General features: G+C 57.8%; 1 protein-coding gene across 2 annotated transcripts in view; it reads left to right on the top strand.

Moving 5' to 3' along the window:
• The window catches only part of SMG6 (SMG6 nonsense mediated mRNA decay factor), a 105427-nt gene that overhangs the window by 85023 nt on the left and 3177 nt on the right, over nucleotides 1-17227 (top strand). The window contains exons 14-18 of one of the 2 annotated variants that reach the window (XM_066333344.1): nucleotides 2847-3023; nucleotides 5971-6117; nucleotides 12944-13097; nucleotides 16294-16505; nucleotides 16747-16828. In XM_066333344.1, the coding sequence (XP_066189441.1) occupies nucleotides 2847-3023; nucleotides 5971-6117; nucleotides 12944-13097; nucleotides 16294-16505; nucleotides 16747-16828 (772 nt within the window). Of the gene's footprint in view, nucleotides 1-2846; nucleotides 3024-5967; nucleotides 6118-12943; nucleotides 13098-16293; nucleotides 16506-16746; nucleotides 16829-17227 lie in introns of both variants that reach the window. The other variant, XM_066333343.1, reaches the window with a different exon arrangement.

Below are 17227 nucleotides of genomic sequence, written 5' to 3'. Positions count from 1 at the left end.
TTTCGGTTCCTGCTGTCGCACTGCACAGAGGGGGAAGGGCTCTATTCCCCGCTGGGGCTGAGGTGTCTGCTGCCACACCACCAGATACATCCCCACTGTGCCATTTCATGCTGCCATTCCTTAGGGAAAGTCGGGCACAGCCCCTGGTGTCCCCAGCACGCTCCGCTGGCATTGCCACGTGCACAGGCCAGCGCCCTCGCGGCCATCCCGGCGCTGCCACTCGCGTTTCCACTCCGAAACAGGAAGTTTCTGACCAAAGCTGGGTGCTCGGCGGCGTGCAAGGTCCTTCTCTGCCGTTCGAGAGAGACCTGGGTGCCAGTCACGGGTCACTTCTTTCCCAGCCTGGCTGCCGGCAGCCCGGGGCTGTGCCGTGTCCTCCCCGAGCAGGGCTGCACATGACGGGGATGTGCGGAGCATTCGCTCCTTCCCTGTTTTTTATTCATGTGGGCTGGAAAAATGTGTTCATGAGACGAGTTGCTGTGGCATTATGTCATGGGCCTTCGGTTGGGCTCTTTTTTCCCCCCCAGCAGATGAGCTGGATTTAAGCATGTGCTGTGCTGGCTTGGCAGGAAATCTGGTGTTTCCTACTGGTTTCTTCTTTAGGGGAGGAAGGAGTGATCCCACCTGCCCTTGTCCCCAGCCCCAGCCAAGGGCGAATGGAACTCTTCTGTGTTTTGCCCCATCATTCCTGATCTAAGAGACTCAGATTTAAGCCTTTGTGGAGCAATGGCTGCACTGCAGCTGTGTCAGCACTCAGCCCCTTCTGAAAACCTCATAGATGTGGCTTTTATTTCTAGAAGCATCTTGAGAAATCCTTCAGGAATGGGGACCCATCTCTTCCCCACCTATACAGGCAGTTCCTGCATCCCTTTCCCAGCTGCTGCTGTTCTTGGCCACATCCTGGCATCCCCTGGCACGTGGCTGGTGGTGGTGGGCACTCTGCTTGCCCAGCAGAAACTGCAGATATCCAGACTGGAAAATCCCTGGGCAGAAGTTACCCCATCTGAGTCAGACTGGGTCTCTGTGGCATTAGCTCGTGGAGCTGGGGGTGAAGCCAGTGTTGAGGTTTCCACCACTTCCCTCAGCTGCAGCCTGGAGCTCTCAGGAACTCTCAGGAGGGATGTTTCCCATGACAGCCATTCCAACTATGCTCATGTTCTCTTTCCTTTGGACTTTCCCCTGCACACAATCATTCCTAAAGGAGAGCCAGGAGGATGGGAATGTTCCCGTGGTGAGACTTGCAGGGATTGCTCCTGGCTGGATGTCACAAGCAGCAAAAGGCTGTCCTGGGAAAGAGGGTCCCCAACAGTTCCTGGAACTGCTGAGCTGGTGTCACCTTGTCCTCTGCTCACCTCGGTCCCATGGGACACATTTTATAGGTGCAGAGTCAGTGGTTATGAATCTGTTGGTCCTCAAAATACTAATTCCTGCAATCACCCTGCTCACACCACCTCCCTGCAGCAGCAGCAGTTGCCTCTGTGGGGAGGACAGGGCTTCTCCTCCCATGCAGGTACAGGGGGACACAGGATTTCAGGGGGACACCTTCAAACAGAGGCAGCCCCAGCTGCGGGTGCATGAGGGTTCCTCGCTCCGGCAGTAGCCAGGGTGGGAGGTTGGAGGTCAGAAGAGGGTCAGGTTTTTGACACGCACAGCAGTGACACAGTGGTTAAAATTAGCCCGCAGGGAGGAAACTGGCAGTGCTGTGGAAGAGCAGAAGTTTCCTCTCACAGCAGCCTGGTGCAGTGGGCTGGTGCCACTGCCAGCCCTGGCTCACCGAGGCATGGCCCCATCGGGGACAAGCTGATGTCCACAAGGCCTGGCATCACATGGTGTGTGTCTCTGGCTGGGAGGCACCTGGCCCTTGCCCCAGCTTCAGAATCCCAGTCCTGGGAGCCTGCAGAGACCCTTTTGGGATGGGGGTCTCTGGGACTATGAGCAGAGCAAACCCAGTGTGATTCAGGGGCAGGAGAAACTCGGGTGTCAACACACACTTTGTGTCCATAGTGTGTAGCACTTTTAATCTCGTTTGCTGACTTTCTCCCTATAAATCTGCAGCTCCCTGGGGGTGACACCAGTCAGCAGGAAGCACCAGGGGAGAGCTGTGCAGGTGCAGAGCCCTGCTGCAAGGGGACAAGGGCTGAGCCAAGGCCAGGCGTGGCGGAGGTGCCGGCCGAGGCTGTGCCGCACGGGACAGGGCTGTGGAGGCACCGGGCTCCTGTGCTCTGGAAACTCCATTTGAGAGCCTCATAAATTGGATAATTACCCAAGCTATTGAGTTTCCTTCAGGCCAGATCCTTCCCAGCCTCCCCAGTGGGGCTCCCCAGTAGTTGGTCTGTGAGATGGGCCTGTGGGACAGGGTCGGGCTGGAGGTGAGATGGGGCTCAGGTTTTCTCAAATGCCCCCACCCTCTCACTCTCACACCTGCATCCCTCCACAGCTTTTAGGGGGGAAATCCAGCAATGAAGCCAAAATGAAACAGAGAGATAGGCCACATCGCTGATCTCTCATGGTTCAGCAGGATGTTCCCCCATTTGCTGGGGCTGGGCAGGGGGCTGGCTGTGCCCTGGGAGTCCTGCAGCCCTGGAGTGCTCAGAGGAGGTAGGACAGGGTCAGTGCTGAATGTCCTGACTTTGCCTGCCTCATTTTCCCTGGAGACTACAAAGCAAGGCAAACCCCTTCCACTCGTGTTTAGAAGAGGGGCACCCCTCACATCCCTGTGGTGCTGCCTGCATCCCGCTGGGCCTTCTATCCCCAACATTTGCCCCTGGTCGTTACTCATCTGCTCCCCTTTGCACTGACTTTGTTTTCCTTTCCCTCTCCCCAACCCCCTCGTCCTCACCCCGTAGGTTATTGCAGCCGACTGCAAGAGGGTCACAGTTCTGAAGTATTTCCTGGAAGCCCTTTGTGGACAAGAAGAGCCTTTGCTGGCATTCAAGGGTGGAAAATATGTGTCAGTGGCACCCGTCCCAGACGCCATGGGAAAGGAAATGGGAAGCCAAGAGGGAAAACAACTGGAAGATCAGGTACCGTGCGGGAAGAGCGCGCCTCGGTGAAGGAAGAATCACCCCTGTGGGGCCCAGCCTCTGCCTGCCCTGCAGCTCCCGCTATTTATAGCTGGCCTAGCTGTGTGTGCATTTTATGGGGGGAGGCGGGGGGGGCAAATGGTGCACAGCTCTTGTCTCCTGAGTGTGCTTCGCTCGTGCCCTTTCCTGCCAGCCCAGCCCGCCTGCCTCTATCTCACACGCTGCTATGAGTTCCAGATGCTGCTTTTTTCATACCCAGGGTGGGGGGAGCTTTAATAATGTGCAGCACCACGGCCCCGGGAGAGGAGGTGGGCGAGGGGATGTCAGGGTTCAGCTTCAGGATCAAGTTTATTGCCGTGGAGCTCGTTGTGGCGGAGGCCTGAGCTCCAGCCTCCAGCACACGTACAGGAAGAGCTGACATTGGCGCCCCGTCCCTCCCCTGCCTCTCACATCCTGATGTGATTAAGGAATTCAACTCTTGTTTTTCTGCCCTTGCTTGTTCCTGTAGGCCTTGCTTCACTCCAGGCTCCGTGTGTGTGTTTAAGGGCCCTGCCAGCTGCTCTGCAGGTTGACTCCTTTCTTCTGTTTAATCTTGCAGTTGGAAAGGCCAGGGAAACAGGAGAGAGGAGCAGAGGCGTTGGGAACGGGAAGCTGGGTGGCCTGGTGCTGCCCAGGCTCACTCTGCCTCCCCTCCCTGTGCTGGGGCTGGGCACTCAGAGCCAGAGGGATAACACCCTGAGCAGGGACAGCACCCTGTCTCTGTCCCATGGAAAGTCAGAAAGACCAGAGAAGCCCAGAGCAATGCTCAGCACTCTCCTTGTCCCAGCTGAGCAGGGGACAGCAAATGCCCAGGCAGGGGTTGTCTCTGTAAGGTGGGAAACCTGGATCTTTGTCCTATTCTGGAGAAGGTGCTGAAGGTTTTCAGGCTGGCATGTGGGATATGAGGGCATGTTTAGGTTCTTCTCAGTGTCATGACAGGGATGGTCCTGTTCTCAGAAGGCTCCTTTTGTTGGCTCAGTCCCTCCAGTTCCTGCTGTGAACGAGCACAGTACCAGGATAGCTCCCTCCTGCCCCATCCCTAGAGTCTCTGCTCAGCTGTGGGAATCTCTCCATGAGCTTATTGTGCAACCCTGGAGCTTCCCTCTTGGGCTCTGATCTCAAGGGAGCTTGCAGCTCCCCAGAGTGACCACCAGCACTGTGGTGCAAGCAGGTCCTGACCCCCCCCCAGCAGATCTGCATCAGACAGAGGCTTTTCCCTGGGGCTCTGGTGTGACACTCTCCCTCTGGCAGCATCCCCCCCATCCCCTGTGGTCCAGGCTGTCCCAGCAGAGGGAAGTGAGCCTGAGGGCTCCCATCTTCCTCGTTCCCATGGCTGAAAGGTCACAAGGAGAGAAGAGAAGGTGGTTCTGTGGCCTGGGTGAAATGATTGAGTGCACGACTGTGCAGCACTGGGGTTGTTCTAAATTAAGACCACGAGTCCCTTCTGCTGACACGTGTCGTGGCAGCCTGCACAGGGCAGGGAGTGTAGCCCTGCTCTTACCCCTCTGTGCAGGATCTATCTCCTGCAGCCCTCCAGGGGCTCAGAGCAGGATTTTCTGGCCAGTTGCCATCTGGGCACTCTACCCAGCCCCATCACAACCCTTGGATTTTGTGCAGAGAAGGGAGGGTGGGTAATGGCATGGTTTGAGAAGGCCATCCATGATCACTGGGACCAAAGTTGGCTGCATGAAATGAGGGGGCTGCATGCAGCAGTGGAGAATTGGGCTCCTGAGCAGCACGTGTGGGACACATGTTGAGGAACAGGGATTTGTGGGCTCCCCTTTGGGTGTGGAATGACTGGGGAGAACAAAGCAAAGCTTGGGCAGAACATGGTTGTGAGTGATGCCCAATTAGATAGCAGCCACCACCTCCCACCCTGCTGTATCCCAGAGATTTGGGTATGTGAGGAAAGGCCAGTGTAACCTCCACCTAAGGTAGGAACAGCTTGGCTCCCTCTGGGGTCTCCAGTTCAGGCAGTGCAGGCATACTGGGAATGGTTTGCAGAACTGGTGGAGAACCTCAGGGAAGGGTTTCTAGGAGAGGAAGAATATGCAGTATGGTCCAGATGTGCTGGTGTGGGCAGGAGGTTGGAGAACCAGGGACCCTTGAATTCAGCAAAGACATGGTTCCTGGACAGCAAGAGCATGGCAAAGGCTGACTAGAAGTAGCTGGAAATGTTAACAGAAGAGATCATTAACTGTTGAAATGAGTGACCTTGAAATGCAGTGGATGCTCCATCATGTGGAGCTTTAAAATCAAGATTTTGAACATCTCCTTCTGAAACATCTGTTCCAGACCAGCTGGAAGTTTTGGGGTGGGTGTAGGAATCTCTCTGGCCTGCTCAAAGATCAAAATGGAGAAGGGCTTGTGGATCTGAGGTTCCTGTCAGGATGAGCAGCCCGTGTGCCCTGTGGGATGAGGCAGCAGTGTTAGAGCAGCCTTGTACTGCCCTGGTGCAGGGAGGTGAGAGGAAGCAGCCTGAACAGGGATGTGCAGCCTGAACAGCCAGGCAAAGCAGAGAGACAGGGAAATACCATGATTTCACAGAACTGGAGGCTATAAAACATCAGTGACTCACCCAAGGCTGTGGGAAGAGTTTTCCAAGGTGAGGAAGAGGGTGTGATTTTAGAACAGAGCATAAAGCTGGACTGCCCCTGCCCAGGCTGGTCGCTGCCTTTCCTGCCCATTACCTCCTGTCTCACCTTGTCATTTCCTGAATGTTTATAGTTTATTTGGCTTCTTTTGGGTGTTTAGAAATAGTCAGTCACCCATCAGCAAGGGGTGATGGACTGCCTGATAGGGATTTGTCTGCTGGAAAAGGAAGAGCAGAACGATGATCCCTGCCACCAGCATCCCTTACAGTGACTGCCCTCCTGTTTTTCTCTCTTTCTGCATTTCCTGGAAGAAGGAGGATGATGTGAGGATCGAGGCCTTTGAAGATGACTCTGAGACTGAAGGCAGTGGAGGAGAGATGGACATCAAGGAGCTCAGAGCCAAAAAGCAAGCGCTGGCCAGGAAAGTCGCTGAGCAGCAGCGCCGTCAAGACAAGATTCAGGTAGGATGGGCTGATCCCACCTTGCTGTGCCAGTGGTGCACAGCTGTTCTCCTGCCATGCTTCAGTGGCCTCTTGGGATGTCCCAAGGCACCTTAACCTTCCTGGGTGTAATGCCACATGCTGCCTCTGTGAAACGCAGATGCAAACAACTTTGGCCCTTTGGAAGGTCCAAATCTGTGTTGCTGTCCCCACTCTGGGTAAGATCTGCCCTCCCAGGCCTTGAAACGAATATTTTGGGGACCCTTTTGAAGCCAGACACAGCTTCCCTGTGGAGCTGCCAGCACACCCAGGAGTGGCAGGGCTGCTGGCTGCAGTGCTGTGTGTGCCAGGCAGTGAGCTGTGCCCCAGGGCAGCGGCTCCTCTGTGTGTGTGCGCCAGTGAACTGTGCCCCCACCCAGGGCAGAGGCTCCGTGACAGTGAGATTTGATGAGAAATGAGCCTTCCTGTGCAGCGGGGCACAGGCAGACAAGGGAGAGGGTGGGACGTGAACGGCAGAGTTCATGCAGGAGCCAGCGCCGGAAAAATAGTCTGCGAACGGCTGCTGCAGCCAGAACGTTGCCATCGTTATGGGGACAAACAGACGGGATGCAGGTGATCCTGGCCTGGCCCTGGCCTGGTGAGAGCATGTTTCCCAGTGGGAGCTGGTGAAGTAAACTGGTTGGACTGGGAGCAGACTCCTGGCGATGCACCCTGTTGCTTTAAGAGCAATCTCACATGCATGGATGGCTGTTGGCTGCCTCCTCGCTCGCAACCCCTCTTCCTCCAGCCTCGTGGCCCAGATGAGGATTTCTCAGCAGAGGAAAAATTCTCCCTGGCTCCCCTCCCCCTCACCTCCGCCCTCTCTAATGCCCAGGGCCCTTCACTTCCATAATTCTTCATTTTCCAGCCTTGAACGTAAGCCAGACACATCTGTCTGGCCATATGCGTGAACTCTGCAGTGTGTGCCGAGGTGGTTGTAAAACAGGGCTGCTGAAGGCCCTACTGGGAGAGCCTGCACATGTGTACCCTCGGGCTACTGGCGCCGGGCCCAGAACCACTGCGCTTCGCTTTTCCAAACCCACCCCAACCTTTTCAGATTTCGCCTTTTTTCTCCTTTTTTTTTTTTTTCCTTTTTTTTTCTTTTTTTTTTTCATTTGAATTCGGAGCAATCCGTATCAAGGCGAAGGTAGAAGTTTTGTGTGCCGGGAGGGAGGGGGCCCGCCCCCACAAGCGAGTCCATTATTGTTGGCAGGTACCTGGGTCATGTTAATATGAGGAGGAAGAAAGCAGCAACGAAACGAGTGAGAGATCGGAGAGATGGGCTGTAAATTAAAGCGGCCCGAAGCCTTTCCAGCCTCCCATGGTTGTTAAGCGGGGAGGTGTAAGTAAATTCCCCACTTCCCACTGCCTTGTACAGACACAGCAAACAGGAACCGCACATGTTCGGGGAGGGCAGCGCGCGGCGGATCCCGGCGAGCGGCGCAGCTGCAGCGGGGCCCCCGGGATGGCCGCTGCCCATTCTGCGGGGAGAGTGGGGGCTGCCTGATGCTGTCAGGGGCTTTCTCCCCCCGGCCCGCTCCTCCCTTCCTCCCCGGCCGTGCTGGGGCCGACGCTCGAAGGCAGAGAGAGGTCAAAATGAGGGTGTGGGCAGCTTCAGGGGCTGCACAGCTGAGAGCTGAGGTGCAGTTGGAGTCTGAAGGCGCGGGGTGGAGGAGAAGTCCTTGGGGTTTCAGTAAAGTCATCCAGGCCGTAGCTGGCTGGGAATGGCCTGGAGCAGAACATGTGTGCTTGCCCCAGTCCTCTCCCTGCCTGGGTACTGACCACGCAGCTGGAGCAGCAGAGGAGCTCGGGTGGAAAATGCTGCTGGGGCAGGCCAGGTTGGAGCCAGCTCAGCATCCACCCCCTCCACTTTCCCTCTTAACCTGTGATCCTTGACCTTTCTGCTCCTCCCAACAGATTTAGTGTTTCATGGAGCTGGGGACCTTTTCTCTTCCCTGTTACAGCCTGTCATTCAGTGCCCACCTAGGGAATGTCTGCTGCTCTCCAAGTCACCCTTTCTGGGGACAAGCCACAGCTCCATCTGAGTCCAGCAGATGTGGCTCCTGTCTCAGCACACAGGACTTAGGTCCCCACACAGCACTGGGGACTCGGGTCCAGGTGCTGTGGCTGCCTCTTGTGGAATCTGTGAGGGTGTGTGCAGTCCCCCAGGGTGCAGGACAAAGCCTTCATTGCTTGGCCGTGTGGTTTCTTTCTGTGCCCAAGGAGAGTGCAGTGTCACAGCCTCACCTGGGACTTGAAGAGTTGTGCTTGTTATAGATAAAGTCACTGCCTTTTCCCCTGCAGGTTTTCCTGCCTTTGCCCTGCTCCTCAGTCTGTCAGCCCAGCTGTGCTGCTGATTGACGCCTTGAGGGAAATTTGAGCTTAGATCCCTGTCCCTGTCCTGGCTGTGTGCAGGACTGTGGCTTGAGCTGCTGGGGAAACACAGGTCCAGGCAGGATAAATGGCAAACAGGGAGGCCCTCAGCCAGCACCAGCTTTAGGGGGAACTCGGCTCCATTCCCCTACAGAAGCACAGACCCCAAAACCCCCAAACTCCAAGAGGAAAAAAAGACCAGAGCAGGGTCAGGTCTCTTGTATTCCTGGGCAGCTCCAGATGCAGAGCAGCTCCCTGGCTCCATTGCCAGCCTGCCACTGGCCTCACTGCATCCTCACTCTGGGACAGAGCTGGTGACAGCAGGGATGCATCAGGAAGAAGTGAAAGACCAGGCACATCCCTGGGTGCTGCTCAGGTGCTTAGAGGGAGGAGAGGCCAGACAAGCAGGTGGACAAGAAGAGGTGGCAGCGAGGCTGCTGGGACAGGCAGTGCTCTCAGGCAGGGCTGTCCCCAACCCACAGCATGTCCTGCTGCTTGGCCAGCCCTTGGTCCATGCTGTTCAGCGTCCCCTGTCCTTTGTGCCGCCGCTGCGCGCTGGGAGCGGTCGAGTTTCCTGACCGGTTGAAAACATCCCACCTGAAACATAACAGGCTCTTCCTCTGGATGCTGCTATTGTTTTGCTCAGCATTACAGAAGCAGCTCAGCCGGGGCGGCCAATTATGACATGTCTTCCCAAAATAGCCGCTCTCCTGTCCCTTCTGAGCCCACGGAACGGCCGCCCCCTTAAGATGCAGCCGCTCCTTTGTGGCGGTAGTGTGAGTAAGTGGCTAAATTTAGCCGTGTCCCATTCACGCTCTCCCTTCCCCGCAGGAACAATGCCGCGGGCGCACACGCGCCGGCACAGCACCTGCCTGGGAGCGGGTGCCTGCTGCCTGCGGAAGGCGCACACCCACCCACGGCGGCTCCGCCACGGCGGCGGCCCCGGTGTGCTACCAGGCACGGGGCACGTTTACTCCCGAGGAAGACGCTGGGGACGAACCTTGGGAGGAGGAAGCCCTGGAGCAGAGAGGCTTGGAGGAGGCATTGTTCTCGGCCCTGGAAAATCCGATCCCCGCGGAGCGCGCGGGGCTGGAAGGGGCAGCGGCGCCGGCTTTGGCCGCGGTTGGGGAGCGGGTGGTGGCAGGAGGGAGGTGGTGGCAGGATGGTGGTGGCCCTTCCGGCCTGGCTGAGCGGCGTGACCCCGTGTGACCTTGTCGCTTTTCTCTTCGGCCTCTCTGCTATCCTAGCACCACGGGCAGAGGAGTCTCGGGGTCCGTGTGCAGAGCTCCAGGGTCCATGTGGAGCCTTCTCCTTTTTTCTATGCTGGTGGTGGAGAGGCTCAGTTCGTCCCCCTGTCGCTCTGCACAAAGTCCTGGCTTTTGGGAGACCCGTCCCCTGCCCATGCTGGAAGCCCTCACCCGGGCATTGACTTCCGGGGAATTCCCCAGGTGATCCCAGCTGATGGATGAGCTGGGAATTTGGGACTGTGTATGCAGGAGTGTCTGATCTCAGTGCTGCCACCAGCTGGGGCAGCCGAGGGAACCACCTCCGGCTGCGGCCCAGCTCCTGGGAGAAGCCCCCGTGGCCGGAGCAGCGGGATGTGCAGGGGGCTGCGGGTGGGACCAGCGCTGACCCCGCAGCCTGCGGGTGTGGAAGGCCAGGGGAGTGGAGCTAGCAGGCCAGGAGAGGGCAAGGAGCCCCTGGTCTCAGAGGTCCACTGCCACGTCCAGCACGGTGGGGTCACCCTGCCACTGAGTTGAGCCAAGCCGAGCCTATTTGTTTAACCTAAATAAGCCAAAGCTAAAATCCGGCTGTCCCAAAACACTAGGGCCAGGGTGAGGCTGTAGCTCTGCTGTTCGATCCACCCGGGATAGAACACTCCCTAGGGTGGTTTCCAAACCCCACCTCCCAGCAGGACACACAGGCAATCTCGCTGTCCTTGTCTTAGGGACACTGAAGCACAGTAGGACCAGCAGCTCGCTTCTGGCAGCCCTAAAAGCACAGAAGGCGAGTCCCAAACACGGGCATCCCGATCCACACCCGCATGCTCCCCTTCCTCCCCACGGGACTGTGCCCCACGGACCGGCAGAAGGGTTAAGGCAGAACTGGCCTCCCCGGTTCTGCCGCACATGGGCTCCCTTTCATCTCTGGCGTGGGGCCAGCCAGCGTCCGCATGAATCACAGGCCACTCCTCTCTCCCCCAAACCCCTTGGCCGGAGGCTTCTGCAGCCTTTTACTCACACAAACAAAAATAAATCTCGCTGCCGGCCTCTGAACTCTGCAAAGGCGAGTTTCCCTCTGGCTCCCCGAGCGGCCCGGAGCTGTGCGCGGGGACTTGGCACGCTCCCCGCCGACCTCGCTCTTTCACTCCCGGCGCATCCTGTGTCCTTCTCTCACCGGGCGGCCGGGCGAGCGGAATGGGACGTGACGGCCGGCACAGGCGTTGCTGCCGGCTGCCAGGAACCGGCCGGGTACGGCCCGCCGGGGCCGCGGGGGCAAATGCCACACACGAGGGTACTGCCCTCCCCGCCGTCACCCCCGTGCCCCCCGCCCGAGGGGGGTCACCTGCAGGGGCTGGGGGGACTCACAGCCTCAGGAACTGTATTGGGGTGCAGGAGGAGGTCCTCTCCTGCCGCCAGCTCTTGTTGGCATAGGGCTGTCACTATTCAGTGGAGACTGTGTAGTTTCACCCCCACTTCCTGCAACTTCAGGGCCACTGACCTCTTTGGAAGCCACACAAGAGACTTGCCACTCTCTGAGTCTCTGCATTGGTCGATGGGGCCCTTCTCTATCTCCCCAAGTCAGTTGGAGCAGGGTCCAGTGCCTCTCAGGGACAAGCAGCTCCTCCCACACCCCAGAACCCTGTGGAGACACCCCACCTGCTGTTCTCCTTGTGGTGAGGAGGCAGCAGCAGCTCCATGCTGGGATTGGTTCCAGGTGATCCCTGTCTGTAGCTCTTCCTGTGTCACCAGTGAGTGCCCAGGCAGGGCACAGGCAGGGATGGCATCTAGCACATGGCTGGTGTAGATCTGCAGCCTGGGGACACTGGTGTGTCCTCTGTGTGATGGGGAAGGCACGTCCTGCAGACAGGACCTGGCATGCTTCCTGCTCTGCCTGACACCCCTCAGGGTTTGTGGGAGCCACATCCCCAGGACCAGCACTGCCAGAAGGAGGGTGGGAGGCACGTGGTGAGGTTCTGGTTGCTGCCTTGCCTGGAGACATTTGTGGGAGGTGGCAGCATCAATTTAAAGCCTTGATTTAAAGCCAGATGACAACACTTGGAAATGAATTAAAAACCACTTCTTTCCATGGCCACTGCTGGCCCATGCAGCTCGTTGTTCCAGGGCGCCTCCAAGGGTTTGGCATGGCTGAGGGAGAGTTGGGATCCTCACAGTGGGCAGGGGGAGCTCCCCGTACCATCGGGCAGGACAGGCTTGGTGGTCACCGTGCATGCCCAGGGCACATCTGGGGGTCCAAGCCTGGTCTCAGATGGGTTTGCATGGTGGATGTGTTCCACAGCAGCTCTTCTGTGCTCCATGGGTGATCGGTTCCTATTAGAGGCAACAAACATCAGCGAGTCCAGGGAAGCTATTTTTAAGCAGAGGAAGCACTAGAATAGCATCCTGAGTTTTTTAAGCCTGTGGCTTACTAAAGAGCCCAAGTCCTTCGAGAGCCTCGAAAGTCATACGTGAGCTCTGGGGTCCCGTTTTGGCAACTGGCATTGGTCAGAGGTCCAGGTGCAGCCCAGAGGGCAGCCAGTGAGCCTCAACAGACCCTCCCCCTGTGAGTGTGAGCACCTCTGTCTCTGTGGGTGTGAAGGGCTTGACCAAGGACAGAACTCTGATTTTTCAGGGCTGGAACCCGCCTGGTTTCCCAGCTGGATGGAGTTGGAAAAGGCAGGAGGTGGTAGGACAGTGAAGGGGATATTCAGCCAAGGATCCCTACCCCACAGACCTCTGGCTGCCTGCTTGGGGTCCCTGTGTTAGGAGGCTGTTGGCAGGACTTATGCATCCCTAACTGGTTTGTTTTGTCTGTTGTCACCTTGACCTGTTTCCATGTGAAACCCCAGAACCCCTGTCCTCCCTCCCCCTTGGCACCGGTGCAGATTATCCTGGCAACTGCCAGTCCCGCAAAATAGGACAATTCCCAAAATACCTCCATTTTCAAGGCTGGTCCCGGTTCTTCCAATGCCTAGATAGGGCTGTTTTTCTAGGAGAATATTTTCTTGTTGGCTTTTGCCATCCTGTTCACATGTGTACTGTGGGCCTGCAAAAGCTGATGTCTGGGGTGTGCAGGTGGGATGGATGCAGCCTCCTCCCAGTCCCCTTCACACGGATCTGTACGTGCCAGCCAGGCTTATCTTCTGCTCTCAGGGTCCACGGGTCGTAGGACTGACATCCTCCTTACTCACCATGTGTCCTTCCTTCTCCTCCAGGCTGTGCTGAAAGACCAGAGCCAAATGAGGCAGATGGAGCTGGAGATCAGACCAGTCTTTCTGGTCCCGGATACCAATGGTTTCATCGACCACCTCGGCAGTTTGGTCACGCTGCTGGACTGCAGGAAGTTCATCCTGGTGGTGCCCCTGATCGGTGAGTAGGGCCAGTGCTGTGGCAAGGGCTTCCCCTCTCCCCTGGTGTGGTCTGTCCCTCCAGTCTGGCTCCCTCTCTCCATGCCCCACATGCCCACAGTGCCTGTGTGGTCTGGAGCTGGTCGGTGCATGCCATGGGACTAGACTTCATCCTGCCCTGTCTCATCCCAGTCACTGTTGGCATTCCTTCAGCCCCTGTCACCCTGCTCTCTCCCTGCCAGCCTCTGCCCACAGCATTCAGCAAACTTCTCCTGGTGCATTTGGGGGTGCCAGGGGCTGGGAGAAAGCAGATGGGTGTTAAATGGGATTTGGAGGGAATTTCCATGGGGGCAAGGAGGAGGAATTGTTAAACAAGCAGAGCAGATAGCTTATCCCAGCTGAGCTGGGGCTTAGGCAGGCTGAGCAAATGGCCGGCCTGTGTCCCAGCGTCTCGGAGCTGCTCAAGCCCAGCCCTTCTTTTTATCCTTATAAAGCTCGCAGTAAAACAGCAAGCTGGTTCCCGTTATTGGTAAACACTCACCCTGGCAGATAACGGCTGTGCTGCTGGGTGGTCTCCCAGGGTGGCGGCAGCCTTTGGTTCGATGCCTCTGCTCTGATTGTTTGATCACGCTCCGGGCTGGAGGTGCCGCTCCTCCGGCCGCTGGCACTCAGGCGCCTGGCACGGCCCAGTGCCAGCCTGGCACTCACAGGATCCCCGAGGACAGCAGGAGAGGCTGGGGCAGGAGTGGGGCTGAGCATTGCAGAGCCCACATCCCATCCACAGCCCCAGGAGGCTGGGCACAGCTGGGTGCCGTGGGTATCTCCGGTGTCCAGGCAGTGAGGTGGCACAGGTACACCCCATGGCATGTGGGGGTGCTGCCCTCCCAGTAACTGTGGTGATTCCTTCTCAGCTCCTGGTGTCCAGCACACAGCTCTGCTGTCCCAGAGCTAACATCCAGCTGCTGCCCTTCTCCTCAGGCTGAGCAGCCCAGCTCAGAAGGGATTTCTGGGGCTGGGGATGGCACCCCTGGGTAGGCAGAGCAGGGCTGGATGCCTGCCCAGCTCAGCACAGGAGTTGCCAAGTTGCTCTGTGGCTTGGCACTGCATAAGTCATGGGAAGGCAGTCAGCAGCACCAGCAGAGCCTAGGAAGCCCTGGGGGCTGTGGGGCATGTTAACACCTGGGAGAGCTGGGACCTGCCCTGGAGCCATGGTTTTGCCTCTTGGTGCACTCCAGTGGTTGCTTGGAGGCTTTTCCATCAAACCCCAGCCAGGGGCAGCAGGAGAGCTGAAAACTCTGGTCCTCTTCCTGTCCAAGATGCTGCTCACCTCCACCTGCAAAACGAGCCTGGCCTGCCCTGCCACAGGCACGAATGAGCACTTTTAGTGCCCTCTTGCCTCATTGTATGGGGACAGAGTAACTCATCTCCCGCTGCTGCCACAAGCCTCCCAGAAGCACCCAAAGTCATCAAGTCCCTGTCCATGCACGGGTTGGTCACATTCCCCCTCATCCCCCAGGACAGCCATCAGCATAGGCAGGAGGAAGCCATCCCCTGAGGCTGTGGCTGCTGGGGACAGAGGCCTTGGTGCCATGTCCCCATGGGGGCAGACTGGAGAGAGGCACAGTGCCCTTCCCCGGCACTGCTCCCTGCTCTTCCCGGGGATGCAGCAAGGGGTTAAGCGCTTGGCTTCTCGTTGGGTTTGTTTCTCTTGCTCTTTAACCTGCTCCGTGCTCCTTGAGCCTGACCCCGCCATGGAGAAGCCAGGCCTGGTGCAGAAGCACAAACAAGCCTCCCCTTTGAAGCCTGTTTAGCTTGGAAGCAGGAAGGCGGATTTCGGGAGGGAATACCAGCTTTTCCTGTTTGATGTTCCGTTCTTACACGGCTCCCCCCACCCCGGGCCCAGCCGTGCATTGTGTGGAAATGGCAGCATCAGGTCGGTAGCAAGAAGAGTCTCCAGCCAGGGAAGAGCAAAGCAGCTCCACACAGATTTAATTGGAATACCCAGACAGTGAGTGCCAGTCTCACCATGGAACAGAACGATCACACAGGCTCCCCGGGCAGTGATTCACAGCACTGGGGAGAGGCCTCAGACCCCGAGCTCTCTCCCCGAACCCCCCAAGGAATGCATAGTTCCCACTTGAACTCAGGACTTGGCTCCAAGCTCGGAAACAATCTTCAGAAATGAAGCCATGGCTCAAACACACACACACAGAGTGCGGAGGCTCCCTCGCGCACACGTGCACACCAGCTCTGTGCACACGCAGCCCCGTGCACCAGCACAGCCAGGGGACACTTGTTTGCACATCTGGATGCACATTTGTGTGCCCAGCCCTGCTGCCAGCTGTGAGGCTGGGCATACCAAGAGTGTGTCCAGATGTGCTCACGAGCGTCATTACTCATGCACACTCAGCAGCTCTTCCAGCAGCCCCAGCACCCAAGGGTTGCTCCCTCTTGGAGCTCTGGGGTCCCTTGGGCTCACTGGGCTGGAGCAGCTGGAGTTCCCAACCACTTGGCAGCAGTACAAGAGGTTCCAGTCAAGGTGAACAGGCTGGGAATCCACCTGGATTCCAAGCTCGTCTCGAGGCGGGACAGATGCGCAAAGCCAGATGGGTGAGGCGTTGAAAGGAGCGTGTTCCCTGCCAGGAGCACGGGGTGGCGGCTTCAAGTGGGAAAACAGGCCTGGGATTTGTGTGGGAAATAGTGCCAGGGTGGGAACTGCCTGCTTCCTGTTCCCATGTGCAGCCCTGCAGTCAGACAGTGCAGAGCCAGGCAGTGCCACACGGGCAGGAGGCACAGTGCCACCAGCCATCGCTGTGCTTGGAGATAGAGGAGCAGGATGCAGGAGTTCAGGGTTTCCTGACAGCCCTGGGCACAGACGTGCTGTTGGTCACAACACAGAGTGTGGGGTGGGGGGCACAGTGATGCTCCCTGGGGTTTGGCAGGGCAGAACCTGTTGCCCTCCCCAGTTACACTGCGGGGGTGAGGTGCCTGTGCTCTCGGGGCCGAGCCAGGTGACCCGTGGAGGTGGAAGGCAGCAAAGCTTTTCCAGACCCGCAGCCAAGTCCAGGAGCACAGGGACACTGCAGCAGCTGAACCCAGATTTCCTGAGCCAGCTCCCAGTGCCCCAGCCCCGAGGCCTTGGCAACTTGCGTGCTCCAGCAGCAGGTCACGGGAGCACCTTGTCCCATAGTAACTGTACCTCCTCTTCCTGTTTGAAGTGATAAACGAGCTGGATGGCCTGGCCAAGGGCCCAGAGATGGAGCACCGGGCTGCAGGCTATGCCCGCCAAGTGCAGGAGAGAGCCAGGAAGTCCATCGAGTTCCTGGAGGAGCGATTCGAGAGCCGGGACAACTGCTTGAGGGCTCTGACCAGCCGAGGCAACGAGCTGGAGTCCATCTCCTTCCGCAGTGAAGACACCACTGGCCAGCAGGTATGGAGCATCCTGGACTCTGGCCACCGCCTCCTCAGGGAAGACGAGAGACCCTGAGCTCTGGGCAGGGGGTGGCTCTGTGCTCCCACTCTGCAGGTGGCTGAGCAGGCCTTGTGTCTCAGCTTGGGGCAGCCCTGCCCTCACTGAGCTGTTTTGGGGTGTCTCGAGGCGGTACAGCAGTCAGGCTGGTGGGGGTACAAAGTTTTCCCTGCCAAGGGTAACCTTGCCCTTTCTTTTCCAGGGAAACAATGATGACCTGATTCTGTCCTGCTGCCTCCACTATTGCAATGACAAGGCCAAGGATTTCATGCCCTCTAACAAAGGTGGGACATCCTCACATCCTCTTTGTCCCTTCTCTGTTGCATTCCACGGACTCCTCCTGTTTCTCTTTCATGGCCCTTGGATCTGTTCCTTCCTGCATTTTGCCTCTTTCAACACCCAGGTGCCATCTCCTGCCTCCGGTCAGCCTCAGGCTGTGTCCCTCCCACCTCATTGCCAAATGTCACCTCATGGCACCTTGGGGATGCCCCAGCCTGTGACAAACTCACCATAAACATCCACAGAGCCATTTTTGTGGTGACAAAGGGCCAGAAAATGCCTCCTCCCCATGACCCCTGATGCCTTCTGTCCAGGACTCTTTTTCCTCTGGATTCCTGGCTGGCATCAGCCATGTGTGCTGGGACCAGAGAGCCTCCAGGCTGTTGCCAGGGCGGCAGGAATGG

Source organism: Sylvia atricapilla, chromosome 20, assembly GCF_009819655.1.
Source record: "Sylvia atricapilla isolate bSylAtr1 chromosome 20, bSylAtr1.pri, whole genome shotgun sequence".
Classification (NCBI taxonomy): domain Eukaryota; kingdom Metazoa; phylum Chordata; class Aves; order Passeriformes; family Sylviidae; genus Sylvia; species Sylvia atricapilla.
The sequence above is the reverse complement of the archived record's forward strand: the minus strand, read 5'-3'. Positions and strand labels throughout refer to the sequence as shown.